Raw genomic sequence first — 26,936 nt, forward strand, 5'->3', positions numbered from 1 at the left:
GACACTAAAGCAGAGCGGACACAATAACATTGACTATGGCATGCGTCGGTCAGAACAAACACACCATCATTGAAATACAGTTAGCTTTATTTTCGATTACATTCAGGGCATTTCAGTGGCATTGAAATCTTAATAAAACATTGTGACAGGGGTGTCTCTGCCTTTTGTATTCACCTTGGGGGCGACATAGCTCAGGAGGTAAGAGCGGTTGTCTGGCAGTCAGAGGGTTGCCGGTTCGATCCCCGCCCTGGGCGTGTCGAAGTGTCCCTGAGCAAGACACCTAACCCCTAGCTGCTCTGGTGAACGAGAGGCATCAATTGTAAAGTGCTTTGGATAAAAGCGCTATATAAATGCAGTCCATTTACCATTTACCTTAAATACAACAACCAATTAGAAACCTGGTGAAGTGAGTTAACTGTGAAATCGACTGCTTTAATTGATCAATTTGGTGCCGACTAAAAACAAAAACCAGCCGACCCTGCAGCTCTAGGACCTGGGTTGGCTACCCTTGATCTACAGGATTCATGTTTCCTAAAGCCTGCTTAACCATAATCTGAATCAATTAAATCATTCTCATTTCTCTAAATAAATAAAACATTTAGCCAAATGTACAAAGCATTTAGCTAAATATATGAAACATTTACCCAATTTAAGAAAAATTTAACTGAATGTATCAAAAATATAACTGAATATTTAACTAAATGTGTAAAACATTTTGCGAAATGTTTGAAATTTTTTTTGCATTTATAAGTCTGTGAAAAAAATTAACATTGTCAAATTTGCCAGTCAGTCATTTGTGATTAAGCTTTTTTTAAAATTTATTCCGTACAACAATGTGTATCTTGTTTCTTCTGTACAGCTTTTTAATGGATTCTGTGATTTCCTCTGTCTTCAGAGAGTAAATGATTGGATTCAGCATTGGTGGCAAGACAGTCGCCAGAGACATGTTCACAATCCTGGTGTTCAGTTGAATGGCAGAGCCCATTGCATATGTGATACATATAGGAAGATAAAACACACCCACCAAGATCAAATGAGAGGTGCAGGTCTTCATGGCTTTGAGGCGCTCAGAGGCTTCTGCAATTTTCAATAATGCTCTGGCTATAGAAATATATGTACCTGTGATAAAAAGTACCGGTAACCAGAGAATTATAACAGGATGTGTCCAGTGAATCACAGCACTTGGAGTGTTGTCATTGCATGCCAAAAGGTGTATCGGTCCAAGATCACAGAAATAGCTGTTTATCTCAACGGATTTGCAGAATGATATTCTGTTGATAAAAATCACAGCCATGAAAACAGCCATTCCTGCAAAAATCCATAATATGGTCGTGATCACCAACATTGATTTACTAGTCACAATCTCATTGTATCTCAGCGGAAAGCATATAGCAACAAATCTATCATAGGATAGAGCAGTGAGAGTGAGAGACTGCACAGAGACAAACCAAAAAACAAAGAACATACTAGTCAAGCAGGCCTCGTAGGAGATTAGATGTGATTTAAACAGCAAGGTGTCGATCAACTGAGGAACAAGTGCAGTGCTTCCACACAAGTCGGACACAGCCAAATTAAACACTGCAATGTATTTTGGAGTGTGAAGACAGTGGTCAGTGTAAATCACAAACATTACAAAAGCATTTCCCAGTAGAGTCAGAGCAAAGCACAAGCACAAGAACACATAGTAGTATTTTGTGTGGGGAATACCGGCAAAACCACTTATGAAAAAGAACTCAGGACGCACAATGGTGGCGTTAATAAAGGAGGTTGAATTCAGGGGGCTCATCACCGGTTTGCTTGCTCCTCACTGTTTCTCACCCCCTGAAAAACCAGTCCTTTAGGACCTGAAAATAAAAAAATAGGTTGGACTGCAATAATGAATTCCTGAAGCACAGCAAAGCTAACAATGTGCGGTTTATAAAATATTTAGCTAAAGAAACCACAGAAGGTCAGATTAAATAGAAATTATTAAATTATTGAATCAATGGAACTTGTGTGCCTCAAACAAAAAAACAGTAGACGGATTTCTAAGGCTTCATTCAACCCATTATTCATTGACTGAAATGAACAATTTGCGAATTCATAGAACACACAAAAATCTTCTTACAATAGGTAATATGTTTATGTGTAGGGGGGCTCCAAGCACCTGCAACTTTTGCCCTATGTGCCCAATGTGCCTCTTTGATTTGATAAAAACAATAGTATAATTTCTATTTTTATTGTTCCTGTCACTAATGTTCATTCAGTCATTTTGGTAAATTATATTCTGTACAATACCTAGGTGTCTTAAATCAGTTTTACCTGGTTTATTGGACCCTTTTGTCACATTGAGCGCCAGACACTCAAAAGGTCTCTGTAGCACAGCTCTGCATAACACCTAACAATCATATTACATACTCCTTACATCTCTACATCTGTTTCTGTTATGCTTGTATCACTGTACCCTTCTGTGTTAATAAAATATTCTGATAGTTTAATCACATAGAAACCTGACATTGAGAGCTTAATGATGAACAATATTTATACATTTTTTTACAATGAAATAGTTGACATTATGCATTTTCTCAGAGAGATCATCAAAGGTAAAGGTTTTTTTTGATGCAATATATCAACTTTTTTTAAAGTCTGGAAAATTATTTTTGATTCAGTTTTCAGTTGGAATAATTGCCATGCAATTTAAGCTAAACAGAAAAAGGCAGCTTTTTGAAATAAATAAATGAAGGGCTACATTATGGTGTAGCTAATACTTACCGGTAATTTTCAGCAGACAGACTAAAAATGTCAATGCATCTGTTTCTTATTTAGAAGATCTCTTTTTCCATTAAGAAACCAATGTACTTCGATGTTTTTCTTTCGGTAGATGTATGTCCAGGAACTTGATGATAGTTTGGTTGGAAAAGACTGCGGTGAGGCAAAGTGTTCATTGTTCTTATATCCCTAAGTGTTGACACAGAACATTACACCAAGGGAACAGGACACAAAAGAAACGCCCATGTGAAATTGGCGCAACATGACGGAATGATAGAGACTGATTCTGTGTTCCTTGTTTGGGTTTATTTATTTATAAATGCTTTGTTTGTTTTTTTTTGTTTGGAGCCTCACTCTCAGGACCGGGGTCGTGGTATAACTGTTAGTATTTCAGATTTGTTTATGTATGCGTGAGCTTGAAACATTGTGCCGATAAAATGTTATATGGATGTTTATTGGACGTTTATTTCTGAGAGTTACATCCTGCAATCAGATCGTGAAACACTGGAGAAAAAAAAAATGAATTGAATAATTACCGTGGATAAAATGGGCTCACATTCGGACTGCTGTTTGAGTACAAAACCAAAAAAATAAAAATAATAATAATATCACTGCAAGCGGTAATTAATGGGGTCCAAGCAGCATGTGATGATTATGACTTTTTAAGCTGAAGTGGCACATGGGGTACTAATAATTTTAGTCTCTCCCCCAAAATTTGACATGGTATTCCAAAGCTCAGAAGTCAATGTGCATACAAGTTTTAGGATGATCAGCCATTTCTAAGCCTGTCACATGCTGACTGAGAGCTGATTGGCTAATGGCGGCTAATTATTGAGCATCAGACCTCACAGATTCTTGCAAGGCGCATTGGGTGATGCTCGTCCTGAGACTAGTTTGCAAAAGTAAGTTTTGTCAAAAATTCTAAACGGCAGAAGATCTAAATTGTTGCTGATGTTACTGTTGTTTTCCTGGGAAAAGTTGTTCAGCTGAAGGAGCAAGATGTTCCATTAAGCATAGCCAAAGATGCACTCTTTGAAAACTTTCATATTTGGTATAGTGCCCCCTAATGGCTGACTGATCCCAAATTTTACAAGGTTGCACTAAGTCAAGAGGTCAACGTATCCATCAAGTTTCCTGATGATCAGCAATTACTAAGTCTGTAAAATGGCTGCTCATGTTTGCCCCCCAACCCGGGCCAGAAGAACCGGCCTTGGAGGACTTCCCTGCTCCCTGATGACCCAAGGTCTTGTGACACAGCCACAACTGGTCCTCATGCTCGCTCACTGGTGCCAGGATAAACCACACCCCTTCAGCTCCAATTGGTTCCTCGCTCCTGCGGCAATGCACAGTCCCTTAATGCAGAGCCACTCCCACTTTCTCCACCACTTACGTTGTTCTGGTGGGGACTGTCACTGCTCCCCTCTCTGCGGGGGCTCCTCCAAGTGCACCCACTCAGCCAGAGCCTACAGATAGACATCCCCTTGCTTGCTGCTGCTCCTTCCAATCCAGGTCCACCATGGTTTTGCCCCCCTGCACCAGGCTCACTGGTCCACTGTCCACTATTCAGGATTCACATTACCTTGACTATACTTAAGAGTAAGCTGATAGTTCATTAGCTGCTGGCCCACCACTATTTTGTGGCACTGGACAGACCCATCACCAGGTGCACCAGGGGGTCATTGTTCAATTTCAGTTCAGTTTTATTTGTAAAGTGCTTTTTACAGAGACCTCACAAGGATGTTTGCAGATCAGTAAGGAAACAGAAACAGAGGAAACACCAGGCCTGAACACCCAAACACAATATATGGCCAAAAGTATGTGGACATCTGAAATCCATCATCTCATTCAAAATTATGGGAATTAATATGGAGTCGGTACACGCCTTGCTGCTATAACAACTTCAGCTCTTGTGGGATGGTGTTATACTTGATGTTGGAGCATTGCTGCAGGAATTTACTACTATTCAGCCAGAAGAGCATTAGTGAGGTTCGGCAATGATTGGGCAATTGATTTATGCAAGATATGAGTCTTTTTTCGCGGATTTAACAGACATGCAAAATAAACTTTTTAGTTCATATTTTCAGATTTAATTAAAAAATCTCAAAACATACAGAATAAATATATAACTTAAATTTTAAATCAGATTTTTGAAAATAAATAATTGTTTTTCATCTCTACCACCGTGTTCCAATTTATTGTATTTAATTTGTTAATAGCTCTTATTGTTCAGTTGAGTGGAGGGTTAAATAAATAAATATAGACAAACTTGTAGTCAGTCATTTGTGATTAAAAAATTTATTTATTCCTTACAGCGGTGCGAATCTTGTTTCTTCTGTACAGTTTTTTAATTGACTCTGTGAATTCCTCTGTTTTCAGAGAGTATATGATTGGATTCAGCATTGGTGGCAAGACAGTCGCCAGAGACATGTTCACAATCCTGGCATTCAGTTGAATGGCTGAGCCCATTGCATAGGTGATACATATAGGAAGATAAAACACACTCACCAAGATCAAATGAGAGGTGCAGGTCTTCATGGCTTTGAGGCGATCAGAGGCTTCTGCAATTTTCAATAATGCTTTGGCTATAAAAATATATGTACCTGTGATAAACAGTACCGGAAACCAGAGAATTATAACAGGATGTGTCCAGTGAATCACAGCACTTGGAGTGTTGTCATTGCATGCCAAAAGGTGTATCGGTCCGTGATCACAGAAATAGCTGTTTATCTCAACGGATTTGCAGAATGATATTCTGTTGATAAAAATCACAGCCATGATAACAGCAATTCCTGGAAAAATCCATAATATGGCTGTGATCACCAACATTGATTTACTAGTCACAATCTCATTGTATCTCAGTGGAAAGCATATAGCAACAAATCTATCATAGGATAGAGCAGTGAGAGTGAGAGACTGCACAGAGACAAACCAAAAAACAAAGAACATACTAGTCAAGCAGGCCTCGTAGGAGATTAGATGTGATTTAAACAGCAAGGTGTCGATCAACTGAGGAACAAGTGCAGTGCTTCCACAGAAGTCGGACACAGCCAAATTAAACACTGCAATGTATTTTGGAGTGTGAAGACAATGGTCAGTGTAAATCACAAACATTACAAAAGCATTTCCCAGTAGAGTCAGAGCAAAGCACAAGCACAAGAACACATAGTAGTATTTTGTGTGAGGAATACCGGCAAAACCACTTATGAAAAAGAACTCAGGACGCACAATGGTGGCGTTAATAAAGGAGGTTGAATTCAGGCGGCTCATCACAGGTTTGCTTGCTCCTCACTGTTTCTCACCCCCTGAAAAACCAGTCCTTTAGGACCTGAAAATAAAAAAATAGGTTGGACTGCAATAATGAATTCCTGAAGCACAGCAAAGCTAACAATGTGCGGTTTATAAAATATTTAGCTAAAGAAATTATTAAATTATTGAATCAATGGATCTTGTGTGTCTCAAACAAAAATAGCAAGACCGAATTCTAAGGCTTTATTCAACCCATTAATCAGTGACTGACAAATACATCATACTTTCAATGAACAATTTGTGACTTCATAGAACACACAAAAATCATGTTACAATAGGTAATCTGTTTATGTGTAGGGGGGCTCTCGGTACCCAAGCACGTATACCTTTTGCCCTATATGCCCAACGTGTCCCTTTGATTTTATAAATTTTTTTTTTTTTTTTTCGATTTTTATTGTTCCTGTCACTAATGTTCATTCATTAATTTTGTATATTCTGTACAATACCTAGATGTCTTAAATCAGTTTTACCTGGTTTATTGGACCCTTTTGTCACATTGAGCACCAGACACTCAAAAGGTCTCTGTAGCACAGCTCTGCATAACACCTCACAATCATGTTACATACTCCTTACATCTCTACATCTTTTTCTGTTATGTTTGTATCACTGTACCCTTCTGTTTTAATAGATTATACTGATAGTTTTATCGCAAAAGAAGCCTGACAAAGAGAGCTTAATGATGACCAATATCCATAAAATATTTTTACACTGAAATAGTTGACGTGCATTTTCTCAGAGAGATCATCAAAGGTAAAGGTTTTTTGATGCAATATATTCACTTTTTCTAAAGTCTGGAAAATTATTTTTGATTCAGTTTTCAGTTGGAATAATTGCCATGAACTTCAAGCTAAGCAGAAAAAGGCAGCTCTTTGAAATAAATAAATGAAGGGCTACATTAAGGTGTAGCTAATACTTACCGGTAATTTTCAGCGAACAGACTAAAAATGTCAATGCTTCTGTTTCTCATTTAGAAAATCTCTTTTTCAATTAGGAAAACAATTTTCTTCGATGTTTCTATTTCAGAAGATGTGTGTCCTTGAACTTGATGGTAGATCAGGTGGAAAGGACTGTGGTGAGGCCAAGTGTTCATTGTCGTTCTTATATCCCAGAGTGTTGACACAGAACATTACACCAAGGGAACAGGACGCACAAGAAACGCTCATGTGAAATTAGTGCAACATGACGCAACGATAGAGACTGATTCTGTGTTCCTTGTTTGGGTTTATTTATTTATAAATGCTTTGTTTGTTTCTCTGTTTGGAGCCTCACTCTCAGGACCGGGGTCGTGGTATAACTTAGTATTTCAGATTTGTTTATGTATGCGTGAGCTTGAAACATTGTGCCAATAAAATGCTATATGGATGTTTAATGGACGTTTGTTTGTTGGAGTTACATCCAGCATTCAGATATTGGAACACTGAAAAAAATAAATGAACAAAATTAATAGAATAATTACCATATATAAAATGGGCGCACATTCTGGCTGCTGTTTGAGTACAGAAACAATAATAATGAGTATCACAGCAACCGGTAATTAATGGGGTCTAAGCAGCGTGTGATAATTATGACTTATTAAGCTGATGGGCACATAGGGTACTAATATTTTCATTTTCATACCCAAGTTTTGGCATGATATTCCCAATCTTAGAAGCCATATTGTTTGAAGATATGACTTCATCATTGTACATTCAATGGAAGACTGATAAACTACACAGCATGCAAAGTTTCAACTTGACTGGTCAAGCAATTGAGGACTTGGAGGCATTTTTATTTATTTTCCTCTTGCAGTGGCACCTATTGGCGAAAGGTCACCAAAAGTAGAATGCTGCCTCAGATGCAAATCTTACACATGTATGCCCAGTTTCATAATGATGAATTTGGTGAAGCATAGCCTAACGGCCTAGGATTAGATTGCAAAAGCTGGTTCATTATTAATGTGAATTATAAGACTTTCCATTAAGCATAGCCAAAGATGCACTCTTTGAAAACTTTCATAGTTGGTATAGTGCCCCCTAATGGTCGACTGTTCCCAAATTTTACAAGGTCGCACCAAGTCAAGAGGTCAGTATAAGAGGTCTCTCGCTGGTGCCAAGATGTGCCACACCCCTTCACCTCCAATTGGTTCCTCGCTCCTGCGGCAATGCACTGTCCCTTAATGCGGAACCACTCCTTCTTTCTCCACCACTGATGATCTTCTGGTGGGGACTGTCACTGCTCCCCTCTCTGCGGGGGCTCCTCCAAGTGCACCCACTCAGCCAGAGCCTACAGATAGACATCCCCTTGCTTGCTGCTGCTCCTTCCAATCCAGGTCCACCATGGTTTTGCCCCCCTGCACCAGGCTCACTGGTCCACTGTCCACTATTCAGGATTCACATTACCTTGACTATACTTAAAAGTAAGCTGACAGTTAATTATCTGCTGGCCCACCACTGTTTTGGGGGACTGGGCAGACCCATGTCCAGGTGCACCAGGGGGTCGTTGTTCAATTTAAATTCAGTTTTATTTGTAACGTGCTTTTTACAGAGTCCTCACAAGGATGTTTGCAGATCAGTAAGGCAACAGAAACAGAGGAAACACCAGGCCTGAATCCCCAAATACTTTATATGGCCAAAGTACGTGGACACCTGACATCCATCATCTCATCCAAAATTATGGGAATTAATATCGAGTCAGTGTACGCCTTGCTGTTATAATAACTTCATTTCTTCTGGGATGGCAGTATACTTGATGTTGGAGCATTGCTGCAGGAATTTGCTGCTATTCAGCCAGAAGAGCATTAGTGAGGTTCGGCAATGATTGAGAAATTGATATATGCAAGATAAATAAATAAATATAGACAAACTTGTAGTCAGTTATTTGTGATTAAAAGATTTATTTATTCCTTACAGCGGTGCGAATCTTGTTTCTTCTGTACAGCTTTTTAATGGATTCTGTGAATTCCTCTGTCTTCAGAGAGTAAATGATTGGATTCAGCATTGGTGGCAAGACATTCGCCAGAGACATGTTAACTACCCTGGTGTTCAGTTCAATGGTGGAGCTCATTGCAAATGTGATACACATAGGAAGATAAAACACACTCACCAAGATCAAATGAGAGGTGCAGGTCTTCATGGCTTTGAGGCGCTCAGAGGCTTCTGAAATTTTAAATAATGCTCTGGCTATACAAATATATGTACCTGTGATAAAAAATACCGGAAACCAGAGAATTACAACAGGATGTGTCCAGTTTATCACAGCACTTGGAGGGTTGTCATCGCATGCCAATAGTGTCACGGCTCCGTGATCACAGAAAAAGCTGTTTACCACAGTGGATTTGCAGAATGACAATCTGTTTATAAAAATCACAGCTATGAGATTGGCAATTCCTGAAAATATCCATATAATGGTTGTGATCACCAACATTGATTTATTAGTCACAATCTCATTATATCTCAGTGGAAAGCATATAGCAACAAATCTATCATAAGACAGAACAGTGAGAGTGAAAGACTGCATAGTGATAAATGCAAAAACAAAAAACATGTTAGTCAAGCAGGCCTCGTAAGAGATTAAATGTGATTTAAACAGCAAGGTGTCAATCATCTGAGGAACAAGTGCAGTGCTTCCACACAAGTCAGCCACAGCCAAATTAAACACTGCAATGTATTTTGGAGTGTGGAGACAGTGGTCAGCGTAAATCACAAACATGACAAAGGCATTTCCCAGTAGACTCAGAACATAAACGAAGCACAAGAACACATAGTAGTAGTTTGCGTGGGGAATTCCGGCAAAGCCACTTATGAAAAAGAACTCAGGACGCACAATAGTGATGTTAGGTAAAGGAGGTGAATTCAGGCGGCTCATCGCAAATTTGTTTGCTCCTCACACGGTTTTTCACTCCCTGAAATACCAGTCTTTAGGATCTGAAAATAAAAAATAGGTTTACCTACAGAAATGAATTCCTGAAACACAACAAATTAACAATGTGTGGGTTATAAAATATTTATCTAAAAGAAACACAGAAGCTCTGGTTTGTTAGTAATTATGAAATTCTTCAATCAATGGATCTTGTGTGTCTCAATGAAAAATAGCAAAAGACAGAATTCTGATGCTTAATTCAACCTGTTAATCAGTGACTGAAAAATACATCATACTTTCAATTAACAATTTATGACTTTATAGAACACACAAAAATCATGTTACAATAGGTAACATGTTTATGTTTAGGGGTGGTCTCAGTACTGAAGCACTTGTACCTTTTACTCTATGCGCCCAATGTGTCCCTTTGATTAGATTTTATTTTTTTTTTTAATTTGGATTTCCATTTTTATTGTTCTTGTCACTAATGTTCATTCATTCATTTCGGTCAATTATATTCTGTACAATACCTAGGTGTCTTAAATAAGTTTAACCTGGTTTATTGGACCCTTTAGCCACATTGAGCACCAGATACTCAAAAGGTCTCTGTAGCACCGCTCTGCATAACACCTCACAATCATGTTACATACTCCTTACATCTCTACATCTTTTTCTGTTACGTTTGTATCACTGTACCCTTCTGTTTTAATAGATTATACTGATAGTTTTATCGCAAAAGAAGCCTGACAAAGAGAGCTTAATGATGACCAATATCCATAAAATATTTTTACACTGAAATAGTTGACGTGCATTTTCCCAGAGAGATCATCAAAGGTAAAGGTTCTTTGATGCCATATATTAACTTTTTCTAAAGTCTGGAAATTTTTTTTTGATTCAGTTTTCAGTTGGAGTAATTGCCATGAACTTCAAGCTAGGCAGAAAAAGGCAGCTCTTTGAAATAAATAAATGAAGCGCTACATTAAGGTGTAGGTAATGCTTACCAGTAATTTTCAGCAAACAGACTAAAAATGCCAATGCTTTTGTTTCTCATTTAGGAAATCTCTTTTTCCATTAGGAAATCAGTTTTCTTCAATGTTTCTCTTTCAGAAGATGTGTGTCCTTGAATTTGATGATAGATCAGGTGGAAAGGACTGTGGTGAGGCAAAGTGTTCGTTGTCGTTCTTATATTCTGTTGACACAGAACATTACACCAAGGGAACAGGACACAAAAGATACGCCCATGTGAAATTGGCGCAACATGACGGAATGATAGAGACTGATTCTGTGTTCTTTGTTTGGGTTTATTTATTTATAAATGCTTTGTTTGTTTCTTTGTTTGGAGCCTCACTCTCAGGACCGGGGTCGTGGTATAACTGTTAGTATTTCAGATTTGTTTATGTATGCGTGAGCTTGAAACATTGTGCCGATAAAATGCTATATGGATGTTTAATGGACGTTTGTTTGTTGGAGTTATATCCAGCATTCAGATATTGGAACACTGAAAAAAAAAAAAAGAATAAAATTAATAGAATAATTACCATATATAAAATGGGCACACATTCTGGCTGCTGTTTGAGTACAGAAACAATAATAATGAGTATCACAGCAACTGGTAATTAATGGGGTCTAAGCAGCGTGTGATAATTATGGCTTATTAAGCTGATGGGCACATAGGGTACTATTATTTTCATTTTCATACCAAAGTTTTGGCATGATATTCCCAATCTTAGAAGCCATATTTTTTAAGATATGGCTTTATCATTGTACATTCAATGGAAGACTGATAAACTACATAGCATGCAAAGTTTCAACTTGACTGGTCAAGCAATTGAGGAGTTGGAGGCATTTTTATTTATTTTCCTCTTGCAGTCACACCTATTGACGAAAGGTCATCAAAATTAGAATGCTGCCTCAGATGCAAATCTTACACAGGTATGCCCAGTTTCATAATGATGAATTTGGTGAAGCTCAGCCTAACGGCCTAGGATTAGATTGCAAAAGCTGGTTCATTATTAATGTAAATTATAAAATTTTCCATGAAGCAAAGCCAAAGATGCACTCTTTGAAAACTTTCATAGTTGGTATAGTGCCCCCTAAAGGTCGACTGTTCCCAAATTTTACAAGGTCGCAATTTCAGTTCAGTTTTATTTATGAAGTGCTTTTTACAGGGACCTCACAAGGATGTTTGCAGATCAGTAAGGCAACAGAAACAGAGGAAACACCAGGCCTGAACACCCAAACACGCTATATGGCCAAAAGTATGTACACACCTGAAATCTATGTTGAACAGAAGAACATTAGTGAGGTTCGGCATTGATTGGGCAATTGATTTATGCTAGATATGAGTCAGATTTAACAGACATGCAAAATAAACCTTTTAGTTTATATTTTCAGATTTAATTAACAAATCTCAAAACATACAGACTACATATATAACTTAAATTTTAAATCAGATTTTTGAAAATAAATAATTGATTTTCATATCTAGCACTGTGTTCCAATTTATTGGATTTAATTTGTTAATAGCTCTTACAGTTCAGCTGAGCGGAGGGTTAAAATTTGTGATTAAAACATTTATTTATTCCTTACAGCGATGTGTATCTTGTTTCTTCTGTACAGCTTTTTAATGGATTCTGTGAATTCCTCTGTCTTCAGAGAGTAAATGATTGGATTCAGCATTGATGGCAAGACAGTGGTCAGAGACATGTTCGCGATCCTGGCATTCAGTTGAATGGTAGAGCCCATTGCATAGGTGATACATACTGGAAGATAAAACACACTCACCAAGATCAAATGAGAGCTACAGGTCTTCATGGCTTTGAGGCGCTCAGAAGCTTCTGCAATTTTAAATAACGCTCTGGCTATAGAAATATATGTACCTGTGATAAAAAGTACCGGTAACCAGAGAATTATAATGGGATGTGTCCAGTTTATCACAGCACTTGGAGTGTTGTCATTGCATGCCAAAAGGTGTATGGGTCCATGATCACAGAAATAGCTGTTTACCACAATGGATTTGCAGAATGATATTCTGTTGATAAATATCACAGTTATAAGAATGGCAGTTCCAGCAAAAATCCATAATATGGCTGTGATCACCAACATTGATTTACTAGTCACAATCTCATTGTATCTCAGTGGAAAGCATATAGCAACACATCTATCATAGGACAGAACAGTGAGAGTGAGAGACTGCACAGAGCCAAACCAAAAAACAAAAAACATATTAGTCAAGCAGGCCTTGTAGGAGATTAAATGTGATTTAAACAGGAAGGTGTCAATCATCTGAGGAATGACTGTTGTGCTTCCACACAGGTCGGACACAGCCAAATTAAAAACGACAATGTATTTTGGACTGTGAAGACAGTGGTCAGTGTAAATTACGAACATGATAAAAGTGTTTCCCAGTAGAGTCAGAGCAAAGCACAAGCACAAGAACACATAGTAGTATTTTGTGTGGGGAATACCGGCAAAACCGCTTATGTAAAAGAATTCGGGACGTACAATAGTGACGTTAAACAAGGAGGGTGAATTAAGGGGGCTCATCGCAGGTTTGTTTCCTCCACTGTTTCTGACCTCCCGAAAAACCAGTCCTTTAGTACCTGAAAATAAAAAATAGGTTAACCTCAAATAATGAATTCCTGAAACACGGCAACATTCACAGATCTATTAGTAATGATTCAATTCTTGAATCAATAGATCTTGTGTGTCCCAAACAAAAATGCAAAACACCGAATTTTAAGGCTTCACTCTACCCGTTAATCAGTGACTGCATAGTACTTTCAATGAACACGTTGTGACTTCATAGAACACGCAAAAATCTTGTTTCAATAGGTAACACGTTTATGTGTAGGGGGCTCTCGGTACCCAAGCACCTGTACCATGTGCCCAATGTGTCCCTTTGATTTGATTTTTTTTTAAATAAAAATTTTAAAATTCTATTTTTATTGTTCCTGTCACTAATGTTCATTCATTCATATTGGTAAATTATATTCTGTACAATTACTAGGTGTCTGAAATCAGTTTTACATGGTTTATTTGACCCTTTTGTCACATTGAGCTCCTTACCCCCAAAAGGTCTCTGTAGCGCAGCTCTGCATAAAACCTAACAATCATGTTACATACTCATTACATATCTACATATTTTCCTGTTACGTTTGTATCACCGTACCCTTCAGTTTTAATAGAATCCGCCGATAGTTTAATCGCAAAATAAACCTGTCAAAGAGAGCTTAATGATGATCGATATCTATAAATAATTTTTTACACTGAAATATTTTACTTCATGCATTTTCTTACGGAAATCTTCAAAGGGAAATTGTTTTGATGCAATATTTTTTTGACATTTTACAATAGACGGTGAAATTATTTTAGATTCAGTTTTCAGTTGGAATAATTGCCTTGTACTTCAAGCTAAGCAGGAAAAGGCAGCTCTTTGAAATAAATAAATGAAGGACTACATTATGCTGAAGCTAATACTTACCAATAATTTTTGGCAAACTGCATACACAAAAAATGTCAATGCATCCGTTTCTCCTTTAGAAGACCTCTTTTTCCAATAGGATACCAATGTACTTCGATGTTTTCTCTTTTGGAGGATGTATGTCCTTGAACTTGATGATAGTTCACTTGAAAAAGACTGTGGAGAAACAAAGCATGCGCTGTTGTTCTTATATCCCAGAGTGTTGACAGAACATTACACCAAGGGAACAGGACAACAAAAAAATGCCCATGTGATATAAATGCAACATGACGCAACGATAGAGGCTGATTTTGTTTTCCGTGTTCTGGATTATTTTTTTTATAAATGGTTTGTTTATGTGTTCGGAGCCTCACTCTTAGAACCAGGGCTGTGGCATGACCGTGACTGTTCCACATTTGTGTATGTATGCGTGAGCTTGAAACATTCCGCTGATAAAATATTGTATAGATGTCTATTAGATGTTTATTTGTTGGAGTAATACATACATAGCAATGATGACATTTTATCAGTGTTCAGACAGAGAAAGTAAATCAACGAGTTCAATCCGCTTCTGTTTCGCTCCAGAAAACGATGTCAGATAGGTCTGTCAGCAAATATACGGCTTAGCTATGCCCAGAAGTCCTCAATAATAATTGTAGCCTATTTTCCAAGAAATTACGAAAAATCGTTAACAACGTTTCGTTAGGTGCAGCGTCTTAATGCGTAAGTGAATGCAATGATAAGAAAATTTCCAATTACGCTGATCTATAAAACGCTATTCCAAAAGCAAAATTAGACATGTTATACATCGTTAGAAAGCGTATACTCTCACCTACTGAATAAATGAATTGTCAATAAAGCCAGACTGTACTAAAAACGCCAACAACGCCGTAAACAATACGTGTGGTATTATGTAGTTATTTTGAATGTACCCAGGCATCAAAAATGCGCGAAATATATTTCATAAACGGATTGTCCAAGACAATATATGACCACTAGGCCTCAAAAGCGACTTCTCTACACGTAAAACCAATGGTAAGGTTATGTAGCCTTTTTATTCAATATTAAGTCCCAGATATTGACTGTAGAATGACATGGTACCATTTTTGAAAACTTTGTCCCGTTTATTTCGTTATTTAGTGAGCATCGGTTTCACTGCTGTATATCTCATGGCTCTTGTCGGGTTTATCTTGTTGCTATGACGGAATATGATTTTTGATTGGCATTTTTATTTATATTAGCTTCTCCACTGACATAGCTTACGGAAGAGGACGTGAAGAGACCGTATGCGGAGTCACAAAACTGACGTAATGTGAAACCAATCAGTGAATACGTCATTAAGCCTGCCCACCCGAACGGTTCTGCTACGCTGAGCACGGTTGTCTAACCCTGCCGAAAATATCGTGCTGGGCACGGTTTGTAATCCTTCCACGCCAAACCGTTTCCAGGTGGAAACACCATTGGAACCGTTCCTCTCCGTGCACAAAACCGTTTGGCCCTGCAGTGGAAAAGGGGCTTTATTTGTGCGCGGAGCAAGTACATTTCTTTAATTTCGGCGCAAATGCTGACGTCGAGTTCTCAAAAACCTCACACTTTCCTAGTGGGGTGTTCCTCGTCCGACAGGCGTTCGGGTGTATTCTCCCGCTCGGAGGTTGGAACTTTACCACTTCCCAGTTGCTCATGAACGCACCATAAGAGCAGGTGGTGGTTGCTCAATTTCAATTTCAATTTTATTTGTATAGTGCTTTCTACAGAGACCTCACAAGAACATTTGCAGATCAGTAAGGCAACAGAAAAACAGCAAACAGAGGAAACACCTGGCCTGAACACCCAAATTTGCGATAAGGCCAAGGGTATGTGGAAACCTGACATCCAACATCAAATTATGGGAATTAATATGGAGTCGGTGCACGACTTGCTGCTATAACTACTTAAACTCTTCTGGGAAGGCTAAATATTAGATGTTGGAGTATTGCTGCAGGAATTTGCTACTTTTCAGCCAGAAGAGAATTAGTGAGGTTGGGCATTGATTGGGCGATTGCTAGATATGAGTCTTTTTTTCAGAGATGACATGCAAAATAAACTTTTTAATACATATTTTCAGATTTAATTAACAAATCTCAAAATAAACAGACTAAATATATAATTCAATTGTAAATCAGATTTTTGAAAATAAATAATTGTTTTTCATATCTAGCACCGTGTTCCAATTCATTGTATTTAATTTGTTAATAGCTCTTATAGTTCAGTTGAGTGGGGGGTTAAAAAATGAAAATAGTCAAAGTTGCTATTCAGTCATGTGTGATTAAAACATTTATTCATTTATTCCTTACAACGATGTGAATCTTGTTTCTTCTATACAGCTTTTTAATGGATTCTGTGAATTCCTCTGTCTTCAGAGAGTAAATGATTGGATTCAGCATTGGCGGCAAAACAGTGGTCAGAGACATGTTAACTATCCTGGCATTCAGTTGAATGGCTGAGCCCATTGCATAGGTGATACATATTGGAAGATAAAACACACTCACCAAGATCAAATGAGAGGTGCAGGTCTTCATGGCTTTGAGGCGCTCAGAAGCTTCTGCAATTTTAAATAACGCTCTGGCTATAGAAATATATGTACCTGTGATAAACAGTACCGGTAACCAGAGAATTATAACGGGATGTGTCCAGTGAATCACAGCACTTGGAGTGTTGTCATTGCATGCCAAAAGGTGCATGGGTCCTTGATCACAGAAATAGCTGTTTACCACAATGGATTTGCAGAATGATATTCTGCTGATAAAAATCACAGCTATGAGAGTGGCCGTTCCTGCAAAAATCCATAATATGGCTGTGATCACCAACATTGATTTACTAGTCACAATCTCATTGTATCTCAGTGGAAGGCATATAGCAACACATCTATCATAGGACAAAGCAGTAAGAGTGAGAGACTGCACACAGCCAAACCAAAAAACAAAAAACATATTAGTCAAACAGGCCTTGTAGGAGATTAACTGTGATTTAAACAGGAAAGTGTCTATCATCTGAGGAACAAGGGCAGTGCTTCCACACAAGTCGGACACAGCCAAATTAAAAACGACAATGTATTTTGGAGTGTGAAGACTGTGGTCAGTGTAAATCACAAACATGATAAAAGTGTTTCCCAGTAGAGTCAGAGCAAAGCACAAGCACAAGAACACATAGTAGTATTTTGTGTGGGGAATACCGGCAAAACCGCTTATGTAAAAGAATTCGGGACGTACAATAGTGACGTTAAACAGGGAGGGTGAATTCAGGGGGCTCATCGCAGGTTTGTTTCCTCCTCACTGTTTCTGACCTCCCGAAAAACCAGTCCTTTAGTACCTGAAAATAAAAAATAGGTTAACCTCAAATAATGAATTCCTGAAACACGGCAACATTCACAGATCTATTAGTAATGATTCAATTCTTGAATCAATAGATCTTGTGTGTCCCAAACAAAAATGCAAAACACCGAATTTTAAGGCTTCATTCAACCCGTTAATCAGCGACTGAAAAATGCATAGTACTTTCAATGAACACGTTGTGACTTCATAGAACACGCAAAAATCTTGTTTCAATAGGTAATATGTTTATGTGTAGGGGGCTCTCGGTACCCAAGCACCTGTACCATTTTCCCTATGTGCCCAATGTGTCCCTTTGATTTGATTTTTTTAAAAATGAAAAATATAAATTTCTATTTTTATTGTTCCTGTCACTAATGTTCATTCATTCATTTTGGTAAATTATATTCTGTACAATAACTAGGTGTCTTAAATCAGTTTTACCTGGTTTATTGGACCCTTTAGTCACAATGAGCACCAGATACTCAAAACGTCTCTGTAGCACAGCTCTGCATAACACCTAACAATCATGTTACATACTCCTTACATCTCTACATCTTTTTCTGTTACGTTTGTATCACTGCACCTTTCTGTTTTAATAGATTATGCTGATAGTTTAATCGCAACCGAAATATGACAAAGAGAGCTTAATGATGACCAATATCCATAAAAAATCTTTACACTGAAATAGTTGACGTGCATTTTCTCAGAGAGATCATCAAAGGTAAAGGTTTTTTGATGCAATATATTAACTTTTTCTAAAGTCTGGAAAATTATTTTTGATTCAGTTTTCAGTTGGAATAATTGCCGTGAACTTCAAGCTAAGCAGAAAAAGGCAGCTCTTTGAAATAAATAAATGAAGCGCTACATTAAGGTGTAGCTAATGCTTACCAGTAATTTTCAGCAAACAGGCTAAAAATGTCAATGCTTCTGTTTCTCATTTAGAAAATCTCTTTTTCCATTAGGAAAACAATTTTCTTCGATGTTTCTGTTTCAGAAGATGTGTGTCCTTGAACTTGATGATAGATCAGGTGGAAAGGACTGTGGTGAGGCAAAGTGTTCGTTGTCGTTCTTATATTCTGTTGACACAGAACATTACACCAAGGGAACAGGACACAAAAGATACGCCCATGTGAAATTGGCGCAACATGACGGAATGATAGAGACTGATTCTGTGTTCTTTGTTTGGGTTTATTTATTTATAAATGCTTTGTTTGTTTCTTTGTTTGGAGCCTCACTCTCAGGACCGGGGTCGTGGTATAACTGTTAGTATTTCAGATTTGTTTATGTATGCGTGAGCTTGAAACATTGTGCCGATAAAATGCTATATGGATGTTTAATGGACGTTTGTTTGTTGGAGTTATATCCAGCATTCAGATATTGGAACACTGAAAAAAAATAAATGAATAAAATTAATAGAATAATTACCATATATAAAATGGGCACACATTCTGGCTGCTGTTTGAGTACAGAAACAATAATAATGAGTATCACAGCAACTGGTAATTAATGGGGTCTAAGCAGCGTGTGATAATTATGGCTTATTAATCTGATGGGCACATAGGGTACTATTATTTTCATTTTCATACCCAAGTTTTGGCATGATATTCCCAATCTTAGAAGCCATATTTTTTAAGATATGGCTTTATCATTGTACATTCAATGGAAGACTGATAAACTACATAGCATGCAAAGTTTCAACTTGACTGGTCAAGCAGTTGTGGAGTTGGAGGCATTTTTATTTATTTTCCTCTTGCAGTCACACCTATTGACGAAAGGTCACCAAAAGTAGAATGCTGCCTCAGATGCAAATCTTACACATGTATGCCCAGTTTCATAATGATGAATTTGGTGAAGCTCAGCCTAACGGCCTAGGATTAGATTGCAAGAGCTGGTTCATTATTAATGTAAATTATAAAATTTTCCATGAAGCAAAGCCAAAGATGCACTCTTTGAAAACTTTCATAGTTGGTATAGTGCCCCCTAAAGGTCGACTGTTCCCAAATTTTACAAGGTCGCAATTTCAGTTCAGTTTTATTTATAAAGTGCTTTTTACAGGGACCTCACAAGGATGTTTGCAGATCAGTAAGGCAACAGAAACAGAGGAAACACCAGGCCTGAACACCCAAACACGCTATATGGCCAAAAGTATGTACACACCTGAAATCTATGATGAACAGAAGAACATTAGTGAGGTTCGGCATTGATTGGGCAATTGATTTATGCTAGATATGAGTCAGATTTAACAGACATGCAAAATAAACCTTTTAGTTTATATTTTCAGATTTAATTAACAAATCTCAAAACATACAGACTACATATATAACTTAAATTTTAAATCAGATTTTTGAAAATAAATAATTGATTTTCATATCTAGCACTGTGTTCCAATTTATTGGATTTAATTTGTTAATAGCTCTTACAGTTCAGCTGAGCGGAGGGTTAAAATTTGTGATTAAAACATTTATTTATTCCTTACAGCGATGTGAATTTTTTTTCTTCTGTACAGCTTTTTAATGGATTCTGTGAATTCCTCTGTCTTCAGAGAGTAAATGATTGGATTCAGCATTGATGGCAAGACAGTGGTCAGAGACATGTTCACGATCCTGGCATTCAGTTGAATGGCAGAGCCCATTGCATATGTGATACATATAGGAAGATAAAACACACCCACCAAGATCAAATGAGAGGTGCAGGTCTTCATGGCTTTGAGGCGCTCAGAGGCTTCTGCAATTTTCAATAATGCTCTGGCTATAGAAATATATGTACCTGTGATAAAAAGTACCGGTAACCAGAGAATTATAACAGGATGTGTCCAGTGAATCACAGCACTTGGAGTGTTGTCATTGCATGCCAAAAGGTGTATCGGTCCAAGATCACAGAAATAGCTGTTTATCTCAACGGATTTGCAGAATGATATTCTGTTGATAAAAATCACAGCCATGAAAACAGCCATTCCTGCAAAAATCCATAATATGGTCGTGATCACCAACATTGATTTACTAGTCACAATCTCATTGTATCTCAGTGGAAGGCATATAGCAACACATCTATCATAGGACAAAGCAGTAAGAGTGAGAGACTGCACAGAGCCAAACCAAAAAACAAAAAACATATTAGTCAAACAGGCCTTGTAGGAGATTAACTGTGATTTAAACAGGAAGGTGTCTATCATCTGAGGAACAAGGGCAGTGCTTCCACACAAGTCGGACACAGCCAAATTAAAAACGACAATGTATTTTGGAGTGTGAAGACTGTGGTCAGTGTAAATCACAAACATGATAAAAGTGTTTCCCAGTAGAGTCAGAGCAAAGCACAAGCACAAGAACACATAGTAGTATTTTGTGTGGGGAATACCGGCAAAACCACTTATGTAAAAGAATTCGGGACGTACAATAGTGACGTTAAACAAGGAGGGTGAATTCAGGGGGCTCATCGCAGGTTTGTTTCCTCCTCACTGTTTCTGACCTCCCGAAAAACCAGTCCTTTGGGACCTGAAAATAAAAAATAGGTTAACCTCAAGTAATGAATTCCTGAAACACGGCAACATTCACAGATCTATTAGTAATGATTCAATTCTTGAATCAATAGATCTTGTGTGTCCCAAACAAAAATGCAAAACACCGAATTTTAAGGCTTCATTCAACCCGTTAATCAGCGACTGAAAAATGCATAGTACTTTCAATGAACACGTTGTGACTTCATAGAACACGCAAAAATCTTGTTTCAATAGGTAATATGTTTATGTGTAGGGGGCTCTCGGTACCCAAGCACCTGTACCATTTTCCCTATGTGCCCAATGTGTCCCTTTGATTTGATTTTTTTTTAAATGAAAAATTTAAATTTCTATTTTTATTGTTCCTGTCACTAATGTTCATTCATTCATTTTGGTAAATTATATTCTGTACAATAACTAGGTGTCTTAAATCAGTTTTACCTGGTTTATTTGACTCTTTTGTCACATTGAGCTCCTGACCCTCAAAAGGTCTCTGTAGCACAGCTCTGCATAAAACCTAACAATCATGTTACATACTCATTACATATCTACATCTTTTTCTGTTACGTTTGTATCACCGTACCCTTCAGTTTTAATAGAATATGCTGATAGTTTAGTTGCAAATTAAACCTGTCTAAGAGAGCGTAATGATGATCAATATCTATAAATTATTTTTACACTGAAATATTTTACTTTATGCATTTTCTTACAGAAATCTTCAAAGGGAAAATGTTTTGATGCAATATTTTTTTGACATTTTATAATAGACGGTGAAATTATTTTAGATTCAGTTTTCAGTTGGAATAATTGCCTTGTACTTCAAGCTAAGCAGGAAAAGGCAGCTCTTTGAAATAAATAAATGAAGGACTACATTATGCTGTAGCTAATACTTACCAATAATTTTTGGCAAACTGCATACACAAAAAATGTCAATGCATCCGTTTCTCCTTTAGAAGACCTCTTTTTCCAATAGGATACCAATGTACTTCGATGTTTTCTCTTTTGGAGGATGTATGTCCTTGAACTTGATGATAGTTCACTTGAAAAAGACTGTGGAGAAACAAAGCATGCACTGTTGTTCTTATATCCCAGAGTGTTGACAGAACATTACACCAAGGGAACAGGACAAAACAAAATGCCCATGTGATATTAATGCAACATGACGCAACGATAGAGACTGATTTTGTGTTCCGTGTTCTTCATTTATTTATTTATAAATGGTTTGTTTATATCTTCGGAGCCTCACTCTTAGAACCAGGGCTGTGGCATGACCGTGACTGTTCCACATTTGTGTATGTATGCGTGAGCTTGAAACATTCCCCCGATAAAATATTGTATAGATGTTTATTTGTTGGAATAATACATACATAGCAATGATGACATTTTATCAGTGTTCAGACAGAGACAGTAAATCAACGAGTTCAATCCGCTTCTGTTTTGCTCCAGAAAACGATGTCAGATAGGTCTATCAGCAAATATACGGCTTAGCTATGCCCAGAAGTCCTCAATAATAATTGTAGCCTATTTTCCAAGAAATTACGAAAAATCGTTAACAACATTTCGTTAGGTGCAGCGTCTTAATGCGTAAGTGAATGCGATGATAAGAAAATTTTCGGTTACGCTGACGTATAAAACGCTATTCCAAAAGTAAAATTAGACAATGTTATACATCGTTAGAAAGCGTATACTCTCACCTACTGAATAAATGAATTGTCAATCAAGCCAGACTGTACTAAAAACGGCAACAACGCCGTAAACGATACGTGTGGTATTATGTAATTATTTTGAATGTACCCAGGCATCAAAAATGCGCAAAATATATTTCATAAACGGATTATCCAAGACAATATATGACCACTCGGCCTCAAAAGGGACTTCTCTACACGTAAAACCAATGGTAAGGTTATGTAGCCTATTTATTCAATATTAAGTCCCAGATATTGACTGTAGAATGACATGGTACCATTTTTTAAAACTTTGTCCCGTTTATTTCGTTATTCAGTGAGCATCGTTTTCACTGCTGTATATCTTATGGCTCTTGTCGGGTTTATCTTGTTGCTATGATGGAATACGATTTTTGATTGGCATTTTAATTTATATTAGCTTCTCCACTGACATAGCTTACGGAAGAGGACGTGAAGAGACCGTATGCGGAGTCACAAAACTGACGTAATGTGAAACCAATCAGTGAATACGTCATTAAGCCTGCCCACCCGAACGGTTCTGCTGCGCTGAGCACGGTTGTCTAACCATGCCGAAAATATCGTGCTGGGCACGGTTTGTAATCCTTCCACGCCAAACCGTTTCCACGTGGAAACACCATTGGAACCGTTCCTCTCCGTGCACAGAACCGTTCGGCCCTGCAGTGGAAAAGGGGCTTTATTTGTGCGCGGAGCAAGTACATTTCTTTCATTTCGGCACAAATTCTGACGTCGAGCTCTCAAAAACCTCACACTTTCCTAGTGGGGTGTTCCTCGTCCGACAGGCGTTCGGGTGTATTCTCCCGCTCGGAGGTTGGAACTTTACCACTTCCCAGTTGCTCATGAACGCACCATAAGAGCAGGTGGTGGTTGCTCAATTTCAATTTCAATTTTATTTGTATAGTGCTTTCTACAGAGACCTCACAAGAACATTTGCAGATCAGTAAGGCAACAGAAAAACAGCAAACAGAGGAAACACCTGGCCTGAACACCCAAATTTGCGATAAGGCCAAGGGTATGTGGAAACCTGACATCCAACATCAAATTATGGGAATTAATATGGAGTCGGTGCACGACTTGCTGCTATAACTACTTAAACTCTTCTGGGAAGGCTAAATATTAGATGTTGGAGTATTGCTGCAGGAATTTGCTACTTTTCAGCCAGAAGAGAATTAGTGAGGTTGGGCATTGATTGGGCGATTGCTAGATATGAGTCTTTTTTTCAGAGATGACATGCAAAATAAACTTTTTAATACATATTTTCAGATTTAATTAACAAATCTCAAAATAAACAGACTAAATATATAATTCAATTGTAAATCAGATTTTTGAAAATAAATAATTGTTTTTCATATCTAGCACCGTGTTCCAATTCATTGTATTTAATTTGTTAATAGCTCTTATAGTTCAGTTGAGTGGGGGGTTAAAAAATGAAAATAGTCAAAGTTGCTATTCAGTCATGTGTGATTAAAACATTTATTCATTTATTCCTTACAACGATGTGAATCTTGTTTCTTCTATACAGCTTTTTAATGGATTCTGTGAATTCCTCTGTCTTCAGAGAGTAAATGATTGGATTCAGCATTGGCGGCAAAACAGTGGTCAGAGACATGTTAACTATCCTGGCATTCAGTTGAATGGCTGAGCCCATTGCATAGGTGATACATATTGGAAGATAAAACACACTCACCAAGATCAAATGAGAGGTGCAGGTCTTCATGGCTTTGAGGCGCTCAGAAGCTTCTGCAATTTTAAATAACGCTCTGGCTATAGAAATATATGTACCTGTGATAAACAGTACCGGTAACCAGAGAATTATAACGGGATGTGTCCAGTGAATCACAGCACTTGGAGTGTTGTCATTGCATGCCAAAAGGTGCATGGGTCCTTGATCACAGAAATAGCTGTTTACCACAATGGATTTGCAGAATGATATTCTGCTGATAAAAATCACAGCTATGAGAGTGGCCGTTCCTGCAAAAATCCATAATATGGCTGTGATCACCAACATTGATTTACTAGTCACAATCTCATTGTATCTCAGTGGAAGGCATATAGCAACACATCTATCATAGGACAAAGCAGTAAGAGTGAGAGACTGCACACAGCCAAACCAAAAAACAAAAAACATATTAGTCAAACAGGCCTTGTAGGAGATTAACTGTGATTTAAACAGGAAAGTGTCTATCATCTGAGGAACAAGGGCAGTGCTTCCACACAAGTCGGACACAGCCAAATTAAAAACGACAATGTATTTTGGAGTGTGAAGACTGTGGTCAGTGTAAATCACAAACATGATAAAAGTGTTTCCCAGTAGAGTCAGAGCAAAGCACAAGCACAAGAACACATAGTAGTATTTTGTGTGGGGAATACCGGCAAAACCGCTTATGTAAAAGAATTCGGGACGTACAATAGTGACGTTAAACAGGGAGGGTGAATTCAGGGGACTCATCGCAGGTTTGTTTCCTCCTCACTGTTTCTGACCTCCCGAAAAACCAGTCCTTTGGGACCTGAAAATAAAAAATAGGTTAACCTCAAGTAATGAATTCCTGAAACACGGCAACATTCACAGATCTATTAGTAATGATTCAATTCTTGAATCAATAGATCTTGTGTGTCCCAAACAAAAATGCAAAACACCGAATTTTAAGGCTTCATTCAACCCGTTAATCAGCGACTGAAAAATGCATAGTACTTTCAATGAACACGTTGTGACTTCATAGAACACGCAAAAATCTTGTTTCAATAGGTAATATGTTTATGTGTAGGGGGCTCTCGGTACCCAAGCACCTGTACCATTTTCCCTATGTGCCCAATGTGTCCCTTTGATTTGATTTTTTTAAAAATGAAAAATATAAATTTCTATTTTTATTGTTCCTGTCACTAATGTTCATTCATTCATTTTGGTAAATTATATTCTGTACAATAACTAGGTGTCTTAAATCAGTTTTACCTGGTTTATTGGACCCTTTAGTCACAATGAGCACCAGATACTCAAAAGGTCTCTGTAGCACAGCTCTGCATAACACCTAACAATCATGTTACATACTCCTTACATCTCTACATCTTTTTCTGTTACGTTTGTATCACTGCACCTTTCTGTTTTAATAGATTATGCTGATAGTTTAATCGCAACCGAAATATGACAGAGAGCTTAATGATGACCAATATCCATAAAAAATCTTTACACTGAAATAGTTGACGTGCATTTTCTCAGAGAGATCATCAAAGGTAAAGGTTTTTTGATGCAATATATTAACTTTTTCTAAAGTCTGGAAAATTATTTTTGATTCAGTTTTCAGTTGGAATAATTGCCGTGAACTTCAAGCTAAGCAGAAAAAGGCAGCTCTTTGAAATAAATAAATGAAGCGCTACATTAAGGTGTAGCTAATGCTTACCAGTAATTTTCAGCAAACAGGCTAAAAATGTCAATGCTTCTGTTTCTCATTTAGAAAATCTCTTTTTCCATTAGGAAAACAATTTTCTTCGATGTTTCTCTTTCAGAAGATGTGTGTCCTTGAACTTGATGATAGATCAGGTGGAAAGGACTGTGGTGAGGCAAAGTGTTCGTTGTCGTTCTTATATTCTGTTGACACAGAACATTACACCAAGGGAACAGGACACAAAAGATACGCCCATGTGAAATTGGCGCAACATGACGGAATGATAGAGACTGATTCTGTGTTCTTTGTTTGGGTTTATTTATTTATAAATGCTTTGTTTGTTTCTTTGTTTGGAGCCTCACTCTCAGGACCGGGGTCGTGGTATAACTGTTAGTATTTCAGATTTGTTTATGTATGCGTGAGCTTGAAACATTGTGCCGATAAAATGCTATATGGATGTTTAATGGACGTTTGTTTGTTGGAGTTATATCCAGCATTCAGATATTGGAACACTGAAAAAAAAAAAAAAGAATAAAATTAATAGAATAATTACCATATATAAAATGGGCACACATTCTGGCTGCTGTTTGAGTACAGAAACAATAATAATGAGTATCACAGCAACTGGTAATTAATGGGGTCTAAGCAGCGTGTGAT

At 37.6% G+C, this 26,936-nt stretch overlaps 4 protein-coding genes across 7 annotated transcripts; all 4 read right to left on the bottom strand.

Annotated features, from left to right (window-relative positions):
* Nucleotides 1–762: 762 nt before the first annotated feature.
* On the bottom strand, nt 763–2,885 carry LOC118235332 (olfactory receptor 1-like). 2 transcript variants are annotated; one of them, XM_035432547.1, is made up of 2 exons: nt 2,752–2,885; nt 763–1,844 (listed from the first exon to the last, which is right to left on the bottom strand). In XM_035432547.1, exon 2 carries the CDS (start codon nt 1,784–1,786, stop codon nt 812–814), a length of 975 nt encoding a protein of 324 aa, XP_035288438.1. In that variant the 5' UTR covers nt 1,787–1,844; nt 2,752–2,885; the 3' UTR covers nt 763–811. The 2 variants fall into 2 exon arrangements, with proteins under 2 accessions (XP_035288438.1, XP_035288439.1); XM_035432548.1 differs by lacking the exon at nt 2,752–2,885 and adding an exon at nt 2,302–2,499.
* Nucleotides 2,886–5,035: 2,150 nt separating this feature from the next.
* On the bottom strand, nt 5,036–7,256 carry LOC118235342 (olfactory receptor 1-like). 2 transcript variants are annotated; one of them, XM_035432562.1, is made up of 2 exons: nt 6,972–7,256; nt 5,036–6,073 (listed from the first exon to the last, which is right to left on the bottom strand). In XM_035432562.1, the coding sequence occupies exon 2, from the start codon at nt 6,013–6,015 to the stop codon at nt 5,044–5,046; it is 972 nt and encodes a 323-aa protein (XP_035288453.1). In that variant the 5' UTR covers nt 6,016–6,073; nt 6,972–7,256; the 3' UTR covers nt 5,036–5,043. The 2 variants fall into 2 exon arrangements, with proteins under 2 accessions (XP_035288453.1, XP_035288456.1); XM_035432565.1 differs by lacking the exon at nt 6,972–7,256 and adding an exon at nt 6,525–6,788.
* A 2,631-nt stretch (nt 7,257–9,887) lies between these two features.
* Nucleotides 9,888–18,682, bottom strand: LOC118235334 (olfactory receptor 1-like). 2 transcript variants are annotated; one of them, XM_035432551.1, is made up of 5 exons: nt 16,882–16,987; nt 14,375–14,530; nt 12,481–13,493; nt 10,893–11,389; nt 9,888–9,956 (listed from the first exon to the last, which is right to left on the bottom strand). In XM_035432551.1, exons 3-4 carry the CDS (start codon nt 13,435–13,437, stop codon nt 11,375–11,377), a joined length of 972 nt encoding a protein of 323 aa, XP_035288442.1. In that variant the 5' UTR covers nt 13,438–13,493; nt 14,375–14,530; nt 16,882–16,987; the 3' UTR covers nt 9,888–9,956; nt 10,893–11,374. The 2 variants fall into 2 exon arrangements, with proteins under 2 accessions (XP_035288442.1, XP_035288441.1); XM_035432550.1 differs by lacking the exons at nt 9,888–9,956; nt 10,893–11,389; nt 16,882–16,987 and adding an exon at nt 18,592–18,682 and having other exon boundaries at nt 11,811–13,493.
* On the bottom strand, nt 17,612–26,852 carry LOC118236581 (olfactory receptor 6F1-like). The gene is made up of 4 exons (XM_035435072.1): nt 26,295–26,852; nt 24,587–25,406; nt 22,091–22,246; nt 17,612–17,701 (listed from the first exon to the last, which is right to left on the bottom strand). Exons 2-4 carry the CDS (start codon nt 25,346–25,348, stop codon nt 17,612–17,614), a joined length of 1,008 nt encoding a protein of 335 aa, XP_035290963.1. The 5' UTR covers nt 25,349–25,406; nt 26,295–26,852.
* Between the last annotated feature and the right edge of the window lie 84 nt (nt 26,853–26,936).

This window comes from Anguilla anguilla, chromosome 9, assembly GCF_013347855.1.
Source record: "Anguilla anguilla isolate fAngAng1 chromosome 9, fAngAng1.pri, whole genome shotgun sequence".
NCBI lineage: Eukaryota > Metazoa > Chordata > Actinopteri > Anguilliformes > Anguillidae > Anguilla > Anguilla anguilla.